Raw genomic sequence first — 14440 nt, 5'->3', positions numbered from 1 at the left:
TGATATATGACTGATGACTGATATCTGGTATAACGCAGATAATGACTGCACCTTGCAGAAAACAGCCCTCCCTTGGCTGTTTTTTCAAACACAGCCTCTGTATTTTGGGAGGAAGTAGCCCAAGTCATGAAAAGGCTATTTTTTAAACTTTCAGGCCCATATTTCTCTTCCTCCTGTGATTCAGTCAGCATGGTACAGATATGTTCAAATACCACATGAGTAACATCCACATCTTCCACATGGAATTGCTTTAACAAACAGCTTAAACACAAGAGGCCTACTTCTTATCAGCTATCTGGAATTAACCACTATACTAATAAAAACCTTACAGTGCTTGAAGATAGGAGTAAGTCAAACTTCATTAAGTCTGACTCCATCAATTTGGAATTTGTGATCATTGGGAGAGAAGCAAAAACTGACATGTATTTCTTGTCATGTCTAAAGAAACAACTTTCTTTGTGAATTAATTATAAATAAGATATCAAGGAGAATGTTTAAATTAAGAATATAAAATTTGTAAGTACCTTCAGGTATTTTAGAAGCCCTCATTTGCATGCATATGCTAGTCACAAAAAAATTCTTATGTGTTTAGAGCAAATCCCATATAACTTTTAGAAAGCAACATTTGGTTAGTCTACTTTTAGGTCCTTTAGTGATTTTGTTAAAAGTAGGGGGATATCCTTTGGTGGAGAGTAGACTGGAGCAGTTAGAGGTTGAGTGACTTGTGGTCAGATAGTCAGTAAGTGTTAATCAGTCTAAGTCTTTCTGATTCCAAATCAAACTCTCCACCTAACATTCCATGCTACTTCTCTTTCTAAAAAGTAATGAAAAAAATTTCTTTTAAAAACTGTTTTATTTGTTTTTAACATTCTTTTCTTTTTAAATTTTGAGTTCTAAATTCTCTCCCTCCCTTTTTCCCCTCCCCACCCATTGAGAAGGCAAGCAATACGATATCAGTCATAGGTGTGAAATAATGCAAAGCATATTTCCATATTAGCCATGTTTGTAAAAACAGAAAAGCAAAAAAAAATGAAGAAAGTGAGGTCTGCTTCAATCTTTATTCAGAGTTCATTAGTTCTCTCTCTAGAGGTAGATGACATTTTGGATCATTGCCCTAATCAGAGTAGCTGATTGGTCATGGTTGATCATGATCACAATGTTGTTGTTACTGTATGCAGTGTTCCCCTGGTTCTGCTGTCTTCACTTTGCATCAGTTCATATAAGTCTTGCCAGATTTTTTCTGAAACCATTTCTTAAAGCACAGTAGTACACCATCATAATCATATGCCTTAACTTGTTCAGCCATTCCCTAATGGATGAGCATCTCCTCAATTTCTAATTCTGTGTCACCACAAAAAGAGCTGCTATTAATATTTGTGTACAGATAAATCCTTTTACCTTTTCTTTGGTCTCTGTAGGATTGCTGGGTTAGAGGGTATGCACAGTTTTATAACCTTTTGAGCATAGTTCCAAATTATTCTCCAGAGTGGTTGGACCAGTTCATGACTCCACCACCAGTGCATTAGTGTCCCTATCTTTCCACATCCCCTCCATCTTTATTGCTTTATTTATCTTTCTTTCTCTCTTTTTATCCTCTAAAAGTCTGTTTTGCTTCTGACTACTGCCTCCCTTAGACTCCCTTAATCTTTTATCTCTCACACACACACACACACTCACCTTTTTCCCCCTTCCCCCAATTTCCCTGTTGGATAAGATTGCCAAGCAAAGGCAACTTCCCAAGGTTCAAAATACCAGCATAGGTGCTCTCCATTTTATTCAGTGACAAGTTAAGAACAGATAAAATCAAAATTTAACATCATTCAAAATACAGCATTTACCAAGTGTGATTCAATAATCTCCAAGTAATACCCCCAAGTGTGATTTAATCAAGTACTACCCCACCCCTGGACATTACATTCATTTAATCAATCACAAAGTCCCTCTTTTAAATACTACTCCACCCCTAGGCTGTACATTCATTTAGTCCTTCACAAAGCCCCTCTTCTCAAATGGAGATTAGTTTCCAATAATAAAGTACATTTAGTACAAATAGTAAAGTACATTCATTTGTTCAATCACAGAGCACAAAAAGGTCAAAAGTTCCCCACCCTTGGATCACAATTGAATCTACCCCAGAGTTACAACAAGATTAAGCACAGCACTTAATACCCAAATGGAGGTCTTTTCTTCATCTTGACAAGAGGCAAGTTCTCAGCAATCTTTGTTCCTGGGGAGACAAAGCTTAGCAAGGCCAAAAGATACATTGCCAGTCTCTTCATTAATTCATTCTCTGTCTGCAGAACAGTCCTAGGACCCCTGAAAACATTAGCAAAACCCTCTTCCAGGATTTCTGTAAACATACAACAAGAAAATCCTTCTTCAGGGCTTCTGAACCAACAGCAAGGTTCCAAGAATTCTGCAACAACAGTACTGTCCTTCACTAGTGGACAGAATTCACTCTGTCTGCAGAACAGTCTCAGGAGCTCTGAACCAACAGCAAGGTTCCAAAACTTCTTCAACAACAGGATTGTGTTTCACCAGTGGACAAATCTGGCAAAACAACATCAAAACAGACAGACAGAGTACCAGCATAACAGCCTTGTCTCCTCAGTCCGTGGCAGCTCTCAAAAGTCCTGGGCAATTCAAAGTGGCCCTCAGCAATCCTCTCAGTCTCTCTCTGCCTCCAAGATGCTGCTTCCAAAAAGTTCTTCTGCCTCTCTTTTCTTGTGTCTCTCTAAATTTACATCACCAGCTCTTCCCAGTTCAGCCCTCTCTTTTCACGTCAACAAGTCCATCCCACAAGTGGGATTCACAGGCTCTGGGTTTTAACACAATCAGTTTGAAAACCAAGCCAATACAGGGGGATCTTTATATTCATTACTATCACAAAGATAGATTTCTATACACAATTGAGTGTCTGTGTATATGGAAGAATAGATACATACATATACACACGTGCACGCACACACACACACACACACACACACACATTCCTTCTTTAAACCAGTTCAGTTGAGAGTGAGTTTCAAGCATTGCCTGCCCCCTATCCACCTACTTTCCCTTCTTCCTTGCAATGCCTCAGAAATATGATGTCTAGGCTCTTTCTTTGATCATGTATAATTCTTAGATTATCTCTCCTTGATCTGTTTTCAAGGCCATTTGTTTTTCCACAATGCAGTATTTCACATTTTCTTTTTTTTTATTCTTTTAATTTTGTTTTATTGTTTTAAGAATTACTTTCCTCAGTGATCTTTTGTATCTCTTTTTTTCGTTTGGTCAGTTCTACTTTTTAAGGAGTTCTTTTCATCATTGAAGTTTTGTACCTCTTTTACCATTTGGCCAATTCTGTTTTTTATTTTATTTATTTATACTTTTTGGAGGGCAATTGGAGTTAAGTGACTTTCCCAAAGTCGCATGGCTAGTAAGTGTGTCAATTGTCTGAGGCTGGATTTGAACTCAGGTCCTCCTGACTCCAGGGCCAGTGCTCTATTCACTACACCACCTAGCTGCCCTCCTTGATTTTCCCTTTCATCATAGTAGCTCTTTGTGGTCAGGTTCTTTTGTTGTTGTTTGCTCATTTTTCGAGGCTTTATCTTGACTTTGAACTTTATGTTAAAGTTGGGCTCTGTTCCTGGGATGAAATATACTGTTCCAAGCTTCAGACATTTTCATTCTGCTGCTTTCCCGGCCAGTTCTGGGGGTTTGGAAGTTTTTGGTGCTTCCATAGCGGTATGATTTGGGGAAAGGTGTGGTCAGTGTTCTCCTGGTTTACGTTCTGGTCCTTATCCAAAAAGGGCCCCTGATCTCTTGCAACCACTGATGCTTTCTTGGGACCAAAAGTGCTTCTCTCCACCCTCAAATTATGACCCAGAAATGAGTAAGGCAATGAAATTGCCAACAAGTCCTCAGTGCTAGCATAGAGGTCCCTTGTAATTGTTTTCTGACAGGTTTTCAAATCCCCTTACCATCTCTGAGGTGAGAGGTCCTGCTGCTGCTGCTGCTGCTACTTGCTACCACAGGGGCTTCAGGCCAGCCCTCACCTCTGTGACACAGACCTTGTCTCCCAACCTCTTAAGTTGTCTGGAGCTGGAAAAAATGTCTCATCCTGATCTGTTGTTGACTCTAATGCTCCAGAATTTGATTTGAAACTTTATTTTTCAATTGTTCGGAGAGGAATGTTGGGAGAACTTGACTTCCTCTAGTCCAGCACTTCTTAAACTAAGTGCTGAAGGCGTGGCAAGCAGAAAAAAGTTTAAGAAACCCTGCATCTACTCCACCATCTTGGGTCCTGAGAAAACAACATTTCTTTTAAAAATATAAAGTAATTCATACTCCTGACTCATTAAAAACAGACATGCTTCAATACTCATCTGAATTAATGAAGCTTGTTCCGTGAAGTCCAGATACTTACATTGGTATTTTGACCCGACACTTCTAAGGTATGTGACCATAAGGAAGTCAGTTTTACTACTTTATACTTCAGTGTCCTTATCTTTCAGACATGGATAGAAACAAACCTTCTACCTATTCTATAGGATTATTCTGAGAGAAACTTTTTAGTTAGAGTGAGTTATTAGTATTACTGTATTGAGTTCTCTTGACTTCCTATGTCAGAATTACTCACTCCATAATAAAACCAAATTAAGTGTTTATATAAAAGTTAATTTTTTTTAAATAACTCATTATATTCCTTATATCAAATCACATTACTGAAGTAAAAATACTTAATATCTAAAAAGCTTAGGATCCATGACAAGGTTGATGAGATGAATGTGAAACTGGTTGAGGATATGTCAGTGTTATTGTGGCAATATTTGCCTTGGCAGAAATAGTAAAGAAATAATGTTGACCCTTTAGGTAATACTTCCTGAGGCCTATTGTGACTGTGTAACCTTAGGCAAGTCACTTGGCTTCTGTAGGCCTCAGTTTCCAAATCTGTAAAATAAGGGAGTTGAAATAGATGACCTTCATGGTCTGTCTCTTCCAGCTCTAGAACTGAGCCCATGATCCCAGACATGGTAAGGTCCATAATGGTTCTTTAAAAACATACTAGTTCTTAACCTCATTTAATTTTAAAAATAATGATAATGATAAATCCAATGTCACAACCCAAAAGCATACAGCATATTGACATTATTAGCCTTTTTTTCCTAAAATATTTTCCATTTTCTTTATAGCCCCATTATTTATAGCAGGTAAAATTGGACAGGATGAGAAAAACCTCACATTGTAGCACATAGTACATACTTAATGCTTATTTGACTAACTATAAATGCTTCCAGAAAGTCATCTGCAGTATCTTCAGATTGCTGCCTACACCTTAGCCCTGCCCTGGTGCTTCCTCTGTCTCTGGAAGATGGACCTGGGCCCTCGATGTAGGTTCTGGAAGGTCCTCCCTGCCAAGCTAGAAAGGGCCCAGTGATGACTGTCTGTTGCCCACAGAGCGGCCCAATTAAGATTAGAGAGGCTTATCACCAGCTTGGCCCATAGGCAGGTGTGGGTGTGGGTCTGAATTCTCAGGACCCAGAAGCTCACACAGAGAGTCTGTTCAGTCAGTGTCATTGGTAAAGGGACTACCCACATCAACAAAATTTTCAAGCCCTTAAATTATTCAGTCATTTTCAAACTGATGTTCCAAAATGATGATGAAAATGCTTAATTGCTGACTGTTTTCCTTTCTTGTCAAAGGTTCATGAATTTTGCACCTCCCTCCCTCCCTTTTTTTTTTCTTTTTGCCTAATTAAATCAAGCACTTTGTTGTAGAGAGAAATCCATGGTCTAAATTCTGGCAAACAGCTGTCATTGTTAGGCAGGGAAATAAAAAAGAGCCACACTAAAACTTGCATTTGAAACTGCAAAAACACAGGGAGAACAGTTGGCCTATTTATTTCCACCCCTGGTATACAGTTATTGAAACCAATAAAATGGAGAGGGGTGTTTGTGTGTGAGAGAGAAGAGAGGACAGAGAGGAGGAGGTGAGGAATAAATAGATGCAAAGACAATGTAGAAATTCACTTGCTTTCTCTTTTTTCTCACCCCAGTCCAATCTCACCTTCTTCACTGGCTGAGCTTCTCAACCTTGTGGACAGCAAAGTCATCTCTCTGCCCGCAGCTAGAAAAGTGAGTCTAAACTTGCTGAGGTTACTGTTTACTCTCAAATCATGGTAAATGTTTATGAAAATGCTATCATAAAGTAGGTTTTATAATTGAGGCATTGAGTGCTTCTAAGGGGTCTTTTTTCTGCTGAAGGATGGAAAAGTTCATTTGTTAGTAAGGATAACAAGCCATTTCCATGCACAGGTAATTTGCTATGCCCTTTGTTAATTGGGGAAGACTATTTAATTGCTTGACATACAGGAATGTTTACCCCAAATGTGTGTTTATGGAAGAGGTGAAAGCGCAGCAGGGTATTAAGTGGAAGTGCCGATGCCACCACTAGTGTCCTCGGAGGCCAGTGACAGACTCTCCACAGCTCCCCTGACCTGCCCCAGCATCCCACCAGCCTCCTTCTGCAGGGGCATTAGTCTTTGTCAGATGGCTGCCCTGTGAAAGTCAGCCCTCCCTGCAATAAAGGGCGAGGCCCAACCACTGGGGAGAAAGCCAGAATGCAGGGCAACTGGGCTGCTAGCCTTCCTGGGTGGGGCAGAGGTCGCTGGCGTTCAGAACCCTGCCACCCCCTGGGACAAAGACCACTGAGGCCAGCCGTGTGGAGGCAGCTGCCCTGCTCTTAGCTTCAAACTCCAGTTCCTGAGGCTTCAATCAGAGGCCTAATGTTATTTTAATGGAGCCTTTTGCATTTAATATTTATATGCACCAGTGATTGGAGCAGGTTACAAAGCAGAGTGATGATCTAGAAATGCTTCTTCCTCCTTTAGACTAATTACTAGCCACCATAGTGTGCTCTGTCCTATTCAATGTGCGAGTGGAGATGCTGGCTAATAAAGGCTGCGTTTACCCACCGCCGAGTGATGCTGTCGAGCGACAGGGACCATGCCACATTTAGAAAAGTATTTTGGCTGCCTGGATGTCAGAAGAATAACAAATGTTTATAACCATTCTCAGCGGTAGGGAGAGATATTGGATGGCCTGGGGGCAGCAGAAGCTATATATACACGAGAGCAGATGAATTGTAGCATTGGAGGAGGAGGAGGAGGAAATCCCCCCTCCAAAATCTAACAGTACCAGGGAAGACAGTCGCAACAAGAAGTGATGGAAAACTCTGACAGCCTGAGTTTGGACAGATGTGCAGATAGAGACATTGTTGGATGGCATCCGCATCCTCAATTTTTAAACAATTTGGGAGTGATTTCTGAGCTTATGTGAAAGTGCTGAAACCACAGTGACTAAAAAGCCCCAAATGGGAGGGCATCAGGAGTCTGGGGCTGTGACATCTGGGTGCTGTGGAAGCCCATAGCATCCTGTGGCAGAACTGGAAAGCCTTGTGCATGCCCACGCCGGCACGTTAGCCGTGGGATCTTGGACAGGAAGGGTTGGAAGCAGGTTCAGAACCTCCTGATCAAAAACCCAGTCATCCCTGACTCTTCCCTCTCTCTTGTCTCTGTCTCTCTTGCTTCTCTCCCTTTCCTTCTCTTTCTCTCTCTCCCCCTTCTTCCCTCTCTCTTCCCCTCCCTCTCTTGTCTTCCCCTCTTCCCCTCCCCGTCCTTCCCTGTCTCTCCATCTCCCCCTCCCTTTCTCCCCTTCCCTCCCTCTCTCTAATCCCCCTCCCACCATTTCTGTCTCCCCCTCCCTCCTCCCTCCCTGTCTCCCCCTGCCTTTCTGTCTCCCCCTCTCTCCCTATCTCTCTGTCTCTCCCACCCTTCATCCCTCCCACTCTGTCTCCCCTCCCTCCCATCTCTCTCCCTCAACCCCTCCTTTCCCCATCCCTCTCTGTCTCCCCCTCTCCCTATCTCTCTGTCTTCCCCATCCCTCTCCCTCTTATGCCCCCCCCCCCCCCCCCCCTCTCTCTCTCTGTCTCTCTCTCTTTCCAGGAACTTGCCAGGTCTCAATACTTCCGCCTGCACAGTACCCCTCCAATCCCTCCCCTTCACTCCACTCCCATGGCCGGAACCCCAGTTCAGGTTCTTGTATCCTCTTGCCTAGACAAACACACTTTCCTCCTTCCTTCCACTGTTTCTCTATGTACTCTATCCTCCACACAACTGCCAGATCAATATTCCGAGGACAAAGTCTTTCCCGTCTCTCCTACTCAAAGATCTTTGGTGGCTCTCAAATTACGTCTAGAAAAGAAATGTAGTAATAACTGACACATAAAGAACTTTGCATTTTATCCTAGCATTTTATATTTATCACCTCCTGACGCTGAGAGCCTTCTCAGCCTGGGTTCCACTTTCCTGCCCCAGGTGTTTCCCCTTGTGCCCCTTCACCACTCTGTTGCAGCCATACTGGCCCAAACTCATCCTGCCATCTCCTGCCTCTGCACATTTGCTCAGGCTGAACCCTGGACCTCTAATGTGTTCCTTTACCTTCACCTATTCCTAGCTCCCTTTAAGGCCTAGTTCAAGTGCCAGTGCCTGCAGGACTTCCTGACTCCCTGTTTTCAAGCCTTTTGCCTCCTCCAAATTATCTTGCTTTTCCTTATCTGTGTACATATTTGTTCTCCATAGTTGTGTGTAAGCTGCTTGAAGGTAGCAGAGAGAGAGAGAGAGAGAGAGAGAGTGTGTGTGTGTGTGTGTGTGTGTGTGTCTTCATCCCCAGTGCCTGGCAGTTTTTTTCACCATCCTTATGTTTTCATCAATGTAAGGAGCTACCTGTGAAAAGCTTCCTCTCCCAGCAGCTTCCCCACAAGAGACTTTTCTGAGGCACAACTTACAGGCTCTTACGCAGGATCACCCAGTCACTGTGGAACACCAGTGGGATGTAAACCGAAGTCTCCTGTCTTACCTCTTACCTGGCATTCATAGGTGCTTAAGAAATGCTTGTTAAATTGAGTAGCTGAAAAACTTTAGCTTAAGGGCAAGAGATCTAGGTTTGAATCCCAGTGCTAGGTACTTACCTGTCTAAACTTGAACAAACCTCTTCCCTTCTGGGCCTCCATCTCCATTGCTGAAATATGAGAGGCCAGAGTGATCTCTAACGACCTTACCAGCTCTGAACCACCATGAGGCCTGGAAGCAGCAAGCGTGATAGGCTATTGAGGTAGTTCCTTCCTGGGGACCTTAGCTTACAAGTCCTAAAAGCTTAAGGAAAAGAGGGCTATGCAAACCCCACTATGCTTTAGGGAGAGTTTTCTGAGTCCCTTTTGCCTCCTCTTTTGTCCTTATTAGGCAGGCTCAACAGTTCCCCTCCCAACATGGCCGTCTGGGTTCTTCATACCCAGCTGCCTAAGACACTTCCTCTCTGACTTTTCCTTTACTGATTTTAATTATAGCCACCGTTGTTTTGATAGCACCGTCCTCTAGGGAGCTTGTGCCTGAGGAGCACTGTAAGTACGTGTACACATCAGGGAAGTTAGCTGCCTTTCTGGGAGGATGGTAGAGATGGGTGCAGCTAAGAATTCCCATCTTTCAAGTGGAAATAGAGACATAGAGAGATGAAGCCGTGTCCTGGCCAGTGACTGAGTGACTGACCTTGGGCAAAAGCATGATGATGATCATTCTTGTTCTCTAATGACCAGACCAGGCCTATTCAGTAGCACATGACAGTCCCTGTCTTTTCAGAACCCAGCCCATGCCGGGCGATGAATAGCAGGCTCCCATGCCAGTGGTGGCAGAATTAAGCCAGATGATTTCACAGCCCTTGAACTCTTAGGCCACGAACATTTTGCAGACTTCTGGCCAAATTAATACTTAAAAGGAGATAGGAGTGTGTACGTGCCCTTTCTTTGGGCATGCCTAGAATTAGATACGTGTAATATACTGTGAGTGTCCCTAGAGTCTGCCCACCTCAGGCTGGGGAGGCAGTTTCGAATCAGGGGCCTGTTTCAGGCTCCAGCTGCCACACTTAACCTACTTCCCACCACCATCCCTTTTGGCATACACTTTTTAAAAAGGTTTTGGGGCAGCAAAAGAGATGTTGATCATTTTTGGCCAGTAATGAATTCGCAACCACTTCTTCTTACTGGCCCTGCCCCTCCTCAGAGGCTCAGGCTGCTATCGCTTAGTCTGACTCCTTCTCAAAGAGAAGTCAGCCTGCTTCTCTTCCCAGCCATGGTAACTGCACAGATGTCTTTGTCCCTTATGACTCTGAAGGCTAATAAGTATCAGACCGATAGGGGCAAATGAGCTTCTTTCATCCTACTCATATTTATTAACCTGATGTGCTCCAGACCCCATGCTAGGCAGTACGTCATATATTAACTACAAAGAGAGGAGCCGAGCAGCCGCCGCCCTCAAAGAGGGGGTGGGAAACAACACAGACACAGAATCTTCTTATGGTAAATACAAAGTCATGATGACATCAGGAGGGTGAGGGTATGTAGAATGGGAAGAACTCGGGAAATGCCTCTTGTATACATACAGTGGACATTTTCCTGAGCCATGAAAGGTTAGTATAGCTCATAGAGTTTGTGAAGGGACGAGTGTGGAATCAGTCTGGAAAGAGGGTTAGTAGCCACATTCTGAGGCCTTCAAATGCCAAACAGAAAGTTTGTCATATGTTATCCTAGAGGCAATAGGGAGCCATGGAAATCTCTTGGAACAATGTGATATGACCAGACCTGTAATTTTAGGAGCTTGTGCTCTAAGACCACGTACAGAAAGGCTTTGTGACCTTTCAAGTATTGCTTGTTGTTGTCATCATTCTTATGGTTTTCTCTCTATCCTCCAAATCATACATTTATAAAAAATGTAAAAAACAAAAACCTTTTGTTGGAGAAACAGTTGGACAGCGATCAAAAGAGGGTATGTAACTGTCATCTCCCAGGAACCAGAATCTGAGTTTATGCCCCCATCTGTCAGCCCTGGCATACGCACTGCAGAATTTGCAGTGCAGAAAAGACAAAGGCCTTCCCATCTTATATGTTACCCCATCACTTTGGCCATCGCTATTTATCATTAATTGGGCACCAGTGCCATACTCTGAACTCCCCAGCACTTCTTGGGCAGGCAGATGCCATGCCTGAGACCTCTGTTCTTGGCCACAAACAATTGTGCCTTGATGGCGCTTCCCTGGGCAGAGGTTAAACATAGGCAGAAGCTTGAGATTTATCCTGCTGAGACATAAAGTGAGCATGAATAAAGCCAGGGAGAATCCCCTGGAGGAGGGAACGTGCTGGAGGCATGGGCCTGGTTCCTCCTAGGTCAGGAGATGGAATGTGAACATTGTAAGACACTTTGTAGGTTTAGATCTAGGGCTGGAAAGGAATCAAGAGGCCGACTAGTCCAACCCCTTCGTTTTGCAGATGGGCAGACTGAGGACCATGGACATGGAGTGCCCAGAGTCACAAAGGCAGCATTTGAACCCACTTTCTCTGATTCCAGAACCAGTGTTCTATCCGGGTTTAAGTCACCGAACCTAGGTTTGCCTCAGTTTCTTTGGCTTTATTTGGTGGGGATAATAGCAGCACTATCCCCAGGGTTGTTGTGAGAATCAAGTGAGATAAAATCTGTAAAATGCTAAGCAGAGTGCCTGCCACATAGTAGGTGCATTGAAGTGCTAGCCACTATCATTATTGTCATTATCCACTGCGATACTTTCAACTATAAAATTAATTTGTTAATTTTGCAAATTAAGGCAGCTTGGCACAGTGGATGGAAGGCCTGCCTTTACAGTCAAAAAGTCCTATCTCCAACATATGCTAACCCTGAGTGAGTTACTTAGCCCAGTCAGTTTTTTAACACTTAAGCTACAGATGACCTAGCTGCCTCTCTCTATACTGATGGAAAGAGTTTCCACATCAGCAGCTCTCCACGCTGACAAAATTATTGCTCCAGACACAAAACAAAAGCTGTATTTGTATATGTCAAATATCATCCCCTAAGAGCAACTTTGATGACTTAGTGGGGTGATCACATGTTGTACCTGGAGTCCTTTTTTTAAAATATAGTATTTTTTCCCCCAATTATATGTCAAGACAATTTTTAGCATTCATTTTTACAAGATTTTGAGTTCCAAATTTTTCTCCCTCCCCTCTTCCTAAGATGGTGAGCAATTTGACATAGTTTATACATATGCTATCATGTAAAACATTTCCATATTGGTCACAGTTATGAAAGAAGAAATCATCAAAAGGGAAAAAAACCATAAAAAAAATAAAGTGAAAAAAGTATGCTTCCATATCCATTCAGAGTCCATCAGTTCTTTATCTAGTTATGAATAGCATTTTCTTCATGAGTCCTTTGTATTTGTCTTGGATCACTGTGTTGCTGAGAAGAGCCAAGTTGTTCGTTGTTGATCATCACACCGTATTGCTGATACCATGTACAGTGATCTTTTGGTTCTGCTCATTTCACTTTGTATCAGTTCAAGACCTTCCAGGTTTTTCCAAAATCTGCCTGTTGATCATTTCTTATAGCACAATAGTATTCCACTACATTCATATACCACAGCTTGTTTGGCCATTCCCCAATTGATGGGCATCCCCTCAGTTTCCAATATTTTACCCCCATGAAAAGGGCTACTATAAATATTTTTGCACATGTAGGCCCTTTCCCCTTTTTTATGCTCTCTTTGGGATACAGACCTAGTAGTGGTATTGCTGAATCAAAGGGTAAGTAAGCACAGTTTGATTTCCCTTTGGGCAACTGTTCTCCAGAATAGTTGCATCAGTTCACAACTACACCAACAGTATATTTAAGTGTTCCAATTTTCCAGCATCCTCTACAACATTTATCATTTTCCTTTTTTGTCAGATTTGCCAATTTGATATGTGTGAGGTGGTGTCCCAGAGTTGTTTTAATTTGCACTTCTTTAATCAGAAGTAATCGTGCCTGTAGATAGCTTTGATTTCTTTTTCTGAAAACTGCTTGTTCATATCCTTTGATGACTTATCAGTTTGAAGAATGGCTTGTATTCTTGTAAATTTGACTCAGTTCTCTATGTTTAAGAAATGAGGCCTTTATCAGAGATGCTTGAGGTAAAGATTGTTTCCCAGCTTTCTGCTTTCCTTCTAATCTCAGTTGCATTCATTTTGTGTAAAACCTTCTTAATTTAATCTAATCAAAATTATCTGTTTTACATTTCATAGTGTATCTTCTGTATCTCTTGTTTGGTCATGAACTTGTAACTCATTTAACTTCTTTATGAATATGAATGCTATACCACTTGGTGCATACATGTTTCATATTGATATTAATTCATCATCTCTGGTATCTTTTAGCAAAATGTAGTTTCCTTCCTCATCTCTTTTAATTAGGTCTGTTATTGTTTTTGCTTTGTCTGAAATCAGTATTGCTACCCCCTCCTTTTTTTACTTCAATTAAAACTAACAGATTCTGCTCTAGCCACTTACCTTTATACTCTGTGTGTCTCTCTGCTTCATGTATGTTTCTTGTAAACAACATACTGTAGAATTCTGGTTTTTGATCCATTCTGCTATCTGCTTCCGTTTTATGGGACAGTTCATCCCATTCACATTCACAGTTATGATTACTAACTGTGTATTTCCCTCCCTCCTGTTTGTCCTCTTTTTCACTCTCCTCCTTTCACCCTTTCTCTCTTCAATGGTGTTTTGCTTCTGTCTACCACCTCTCCCGGTCTGCCCCCTCTTCTGTCAGTCCCATCCCCTGCCCATTCCCCTCGCTATGCTAAGGTATGTGGGGGTCCTGGTGTTGACATTTGCCTGATCCGCCACACTGGGGCTCAGGATATGTGGCAGGGTTGGGGGGGGGTGCGCTTGCTGCTGGCTTGCGGGGACACTTCCTGTCCTGGAATGCATACCTTTTTACAAAGTGAGACAGAACTTTCCTGCCCATCTTCCAAGTTTCTTGGGCTAAAAGATTGTTTCATCCTGTCTTTTTGCTGTTTCTGCTGTTCCAGGATATGTTTTAGGGGTGCTATTTATGGTTGTTTGGAGGTGTATATGGAAGAGTTATGACAATTAACTGCTTACTCCACCATCTGGTCTCCCTGGAGGCCCCCAGACTCCCTTTCTTTTAGGAGTATGATGCATGCCGCCCACTCTTGCAGGGATTTGTAGGTTCACCTTGTCAGATATTCGTGGGGTGTCTTCATCCTGGGTATTTCTGCCCAGTTTTAGCAAGCTGATACTTCCCAAGCACTTTGCAAGATACCAGATTCATTGCTGTGGTGTTGTTTCTGCTGGCCTCAGAACCAGCTCTCCTGCTTTGGGGTCTGTGGTGTTTGCACCAGAGCCCAGTGAGGCCATGTACACAGTGTTCTCTGCACCCCCCCCACCACCACCACACCATCCAGGCTCCCTATTAGTCCAGGCCTTGCCTGAAACAAATCCTACCTTTTTCTACCAGATTGCTCTGCCTCAGAGATATGTATAGATTCTGGATTAGCAGATGGGGGGGCAGGG

The 14440-nt window shown here is 42.7% G+C and overlaps 1 protein-coding gene across 7 annotated transcripts in view; it reads left to right on the top strand.

Annotated features, from left to right (window-relative positions):
* GATB (glutamyl-tRNA amidotransferase subunit B) overlaps window positions 1–14440 on the top strand; it is a 153958-nt gene that overhangs the window by 91048 nt on the left and 48470 nt on the right. For 5 of the 7 annotated variants that reach the window (XM_069105539.1, XM_069105534.1, XM_069105533.1 and 2 more), the window contains one exon: window positions 6042–6120. The exons of 1 other annotated variant lie outside the window; for it this stretch is intronic. In XM_069105539.1, coding sequence (XP_068961640.1) covers window positions 6042–6120 — 79 coding nt within the window. Of the gene's footprint in view, window positions 1–6041; window positions 6121–11359; window positions 12580–14440 lie in introns of those variants that run through there. One more of the 7 variants, XM_069105536.1, reaches the window with a different exon arrangement.

This window comes from Petaurus breviceps, unplaced genomic scaffold (genome assembly GCF_028583685.1).
Source record: "Petaurus breviceps papuanus isolate PSGF00001 unplaced genomic scaffold, PetGlider_PUasm1.0 76, whole genome shotgun sequence".
In the NCBI taxonomy this organism is placed as follows: domain Eukaryota; kingdom Metazoa; phylum Chordata; class Mammalia; order Diprotodontia; family Petauridae; genus Petaurus; species Petaurus breviceps.
Note: the sequence above shows the minus strand (reverse complement) of the source record. Positions and strands in the feature narration are given on the sequence as shown.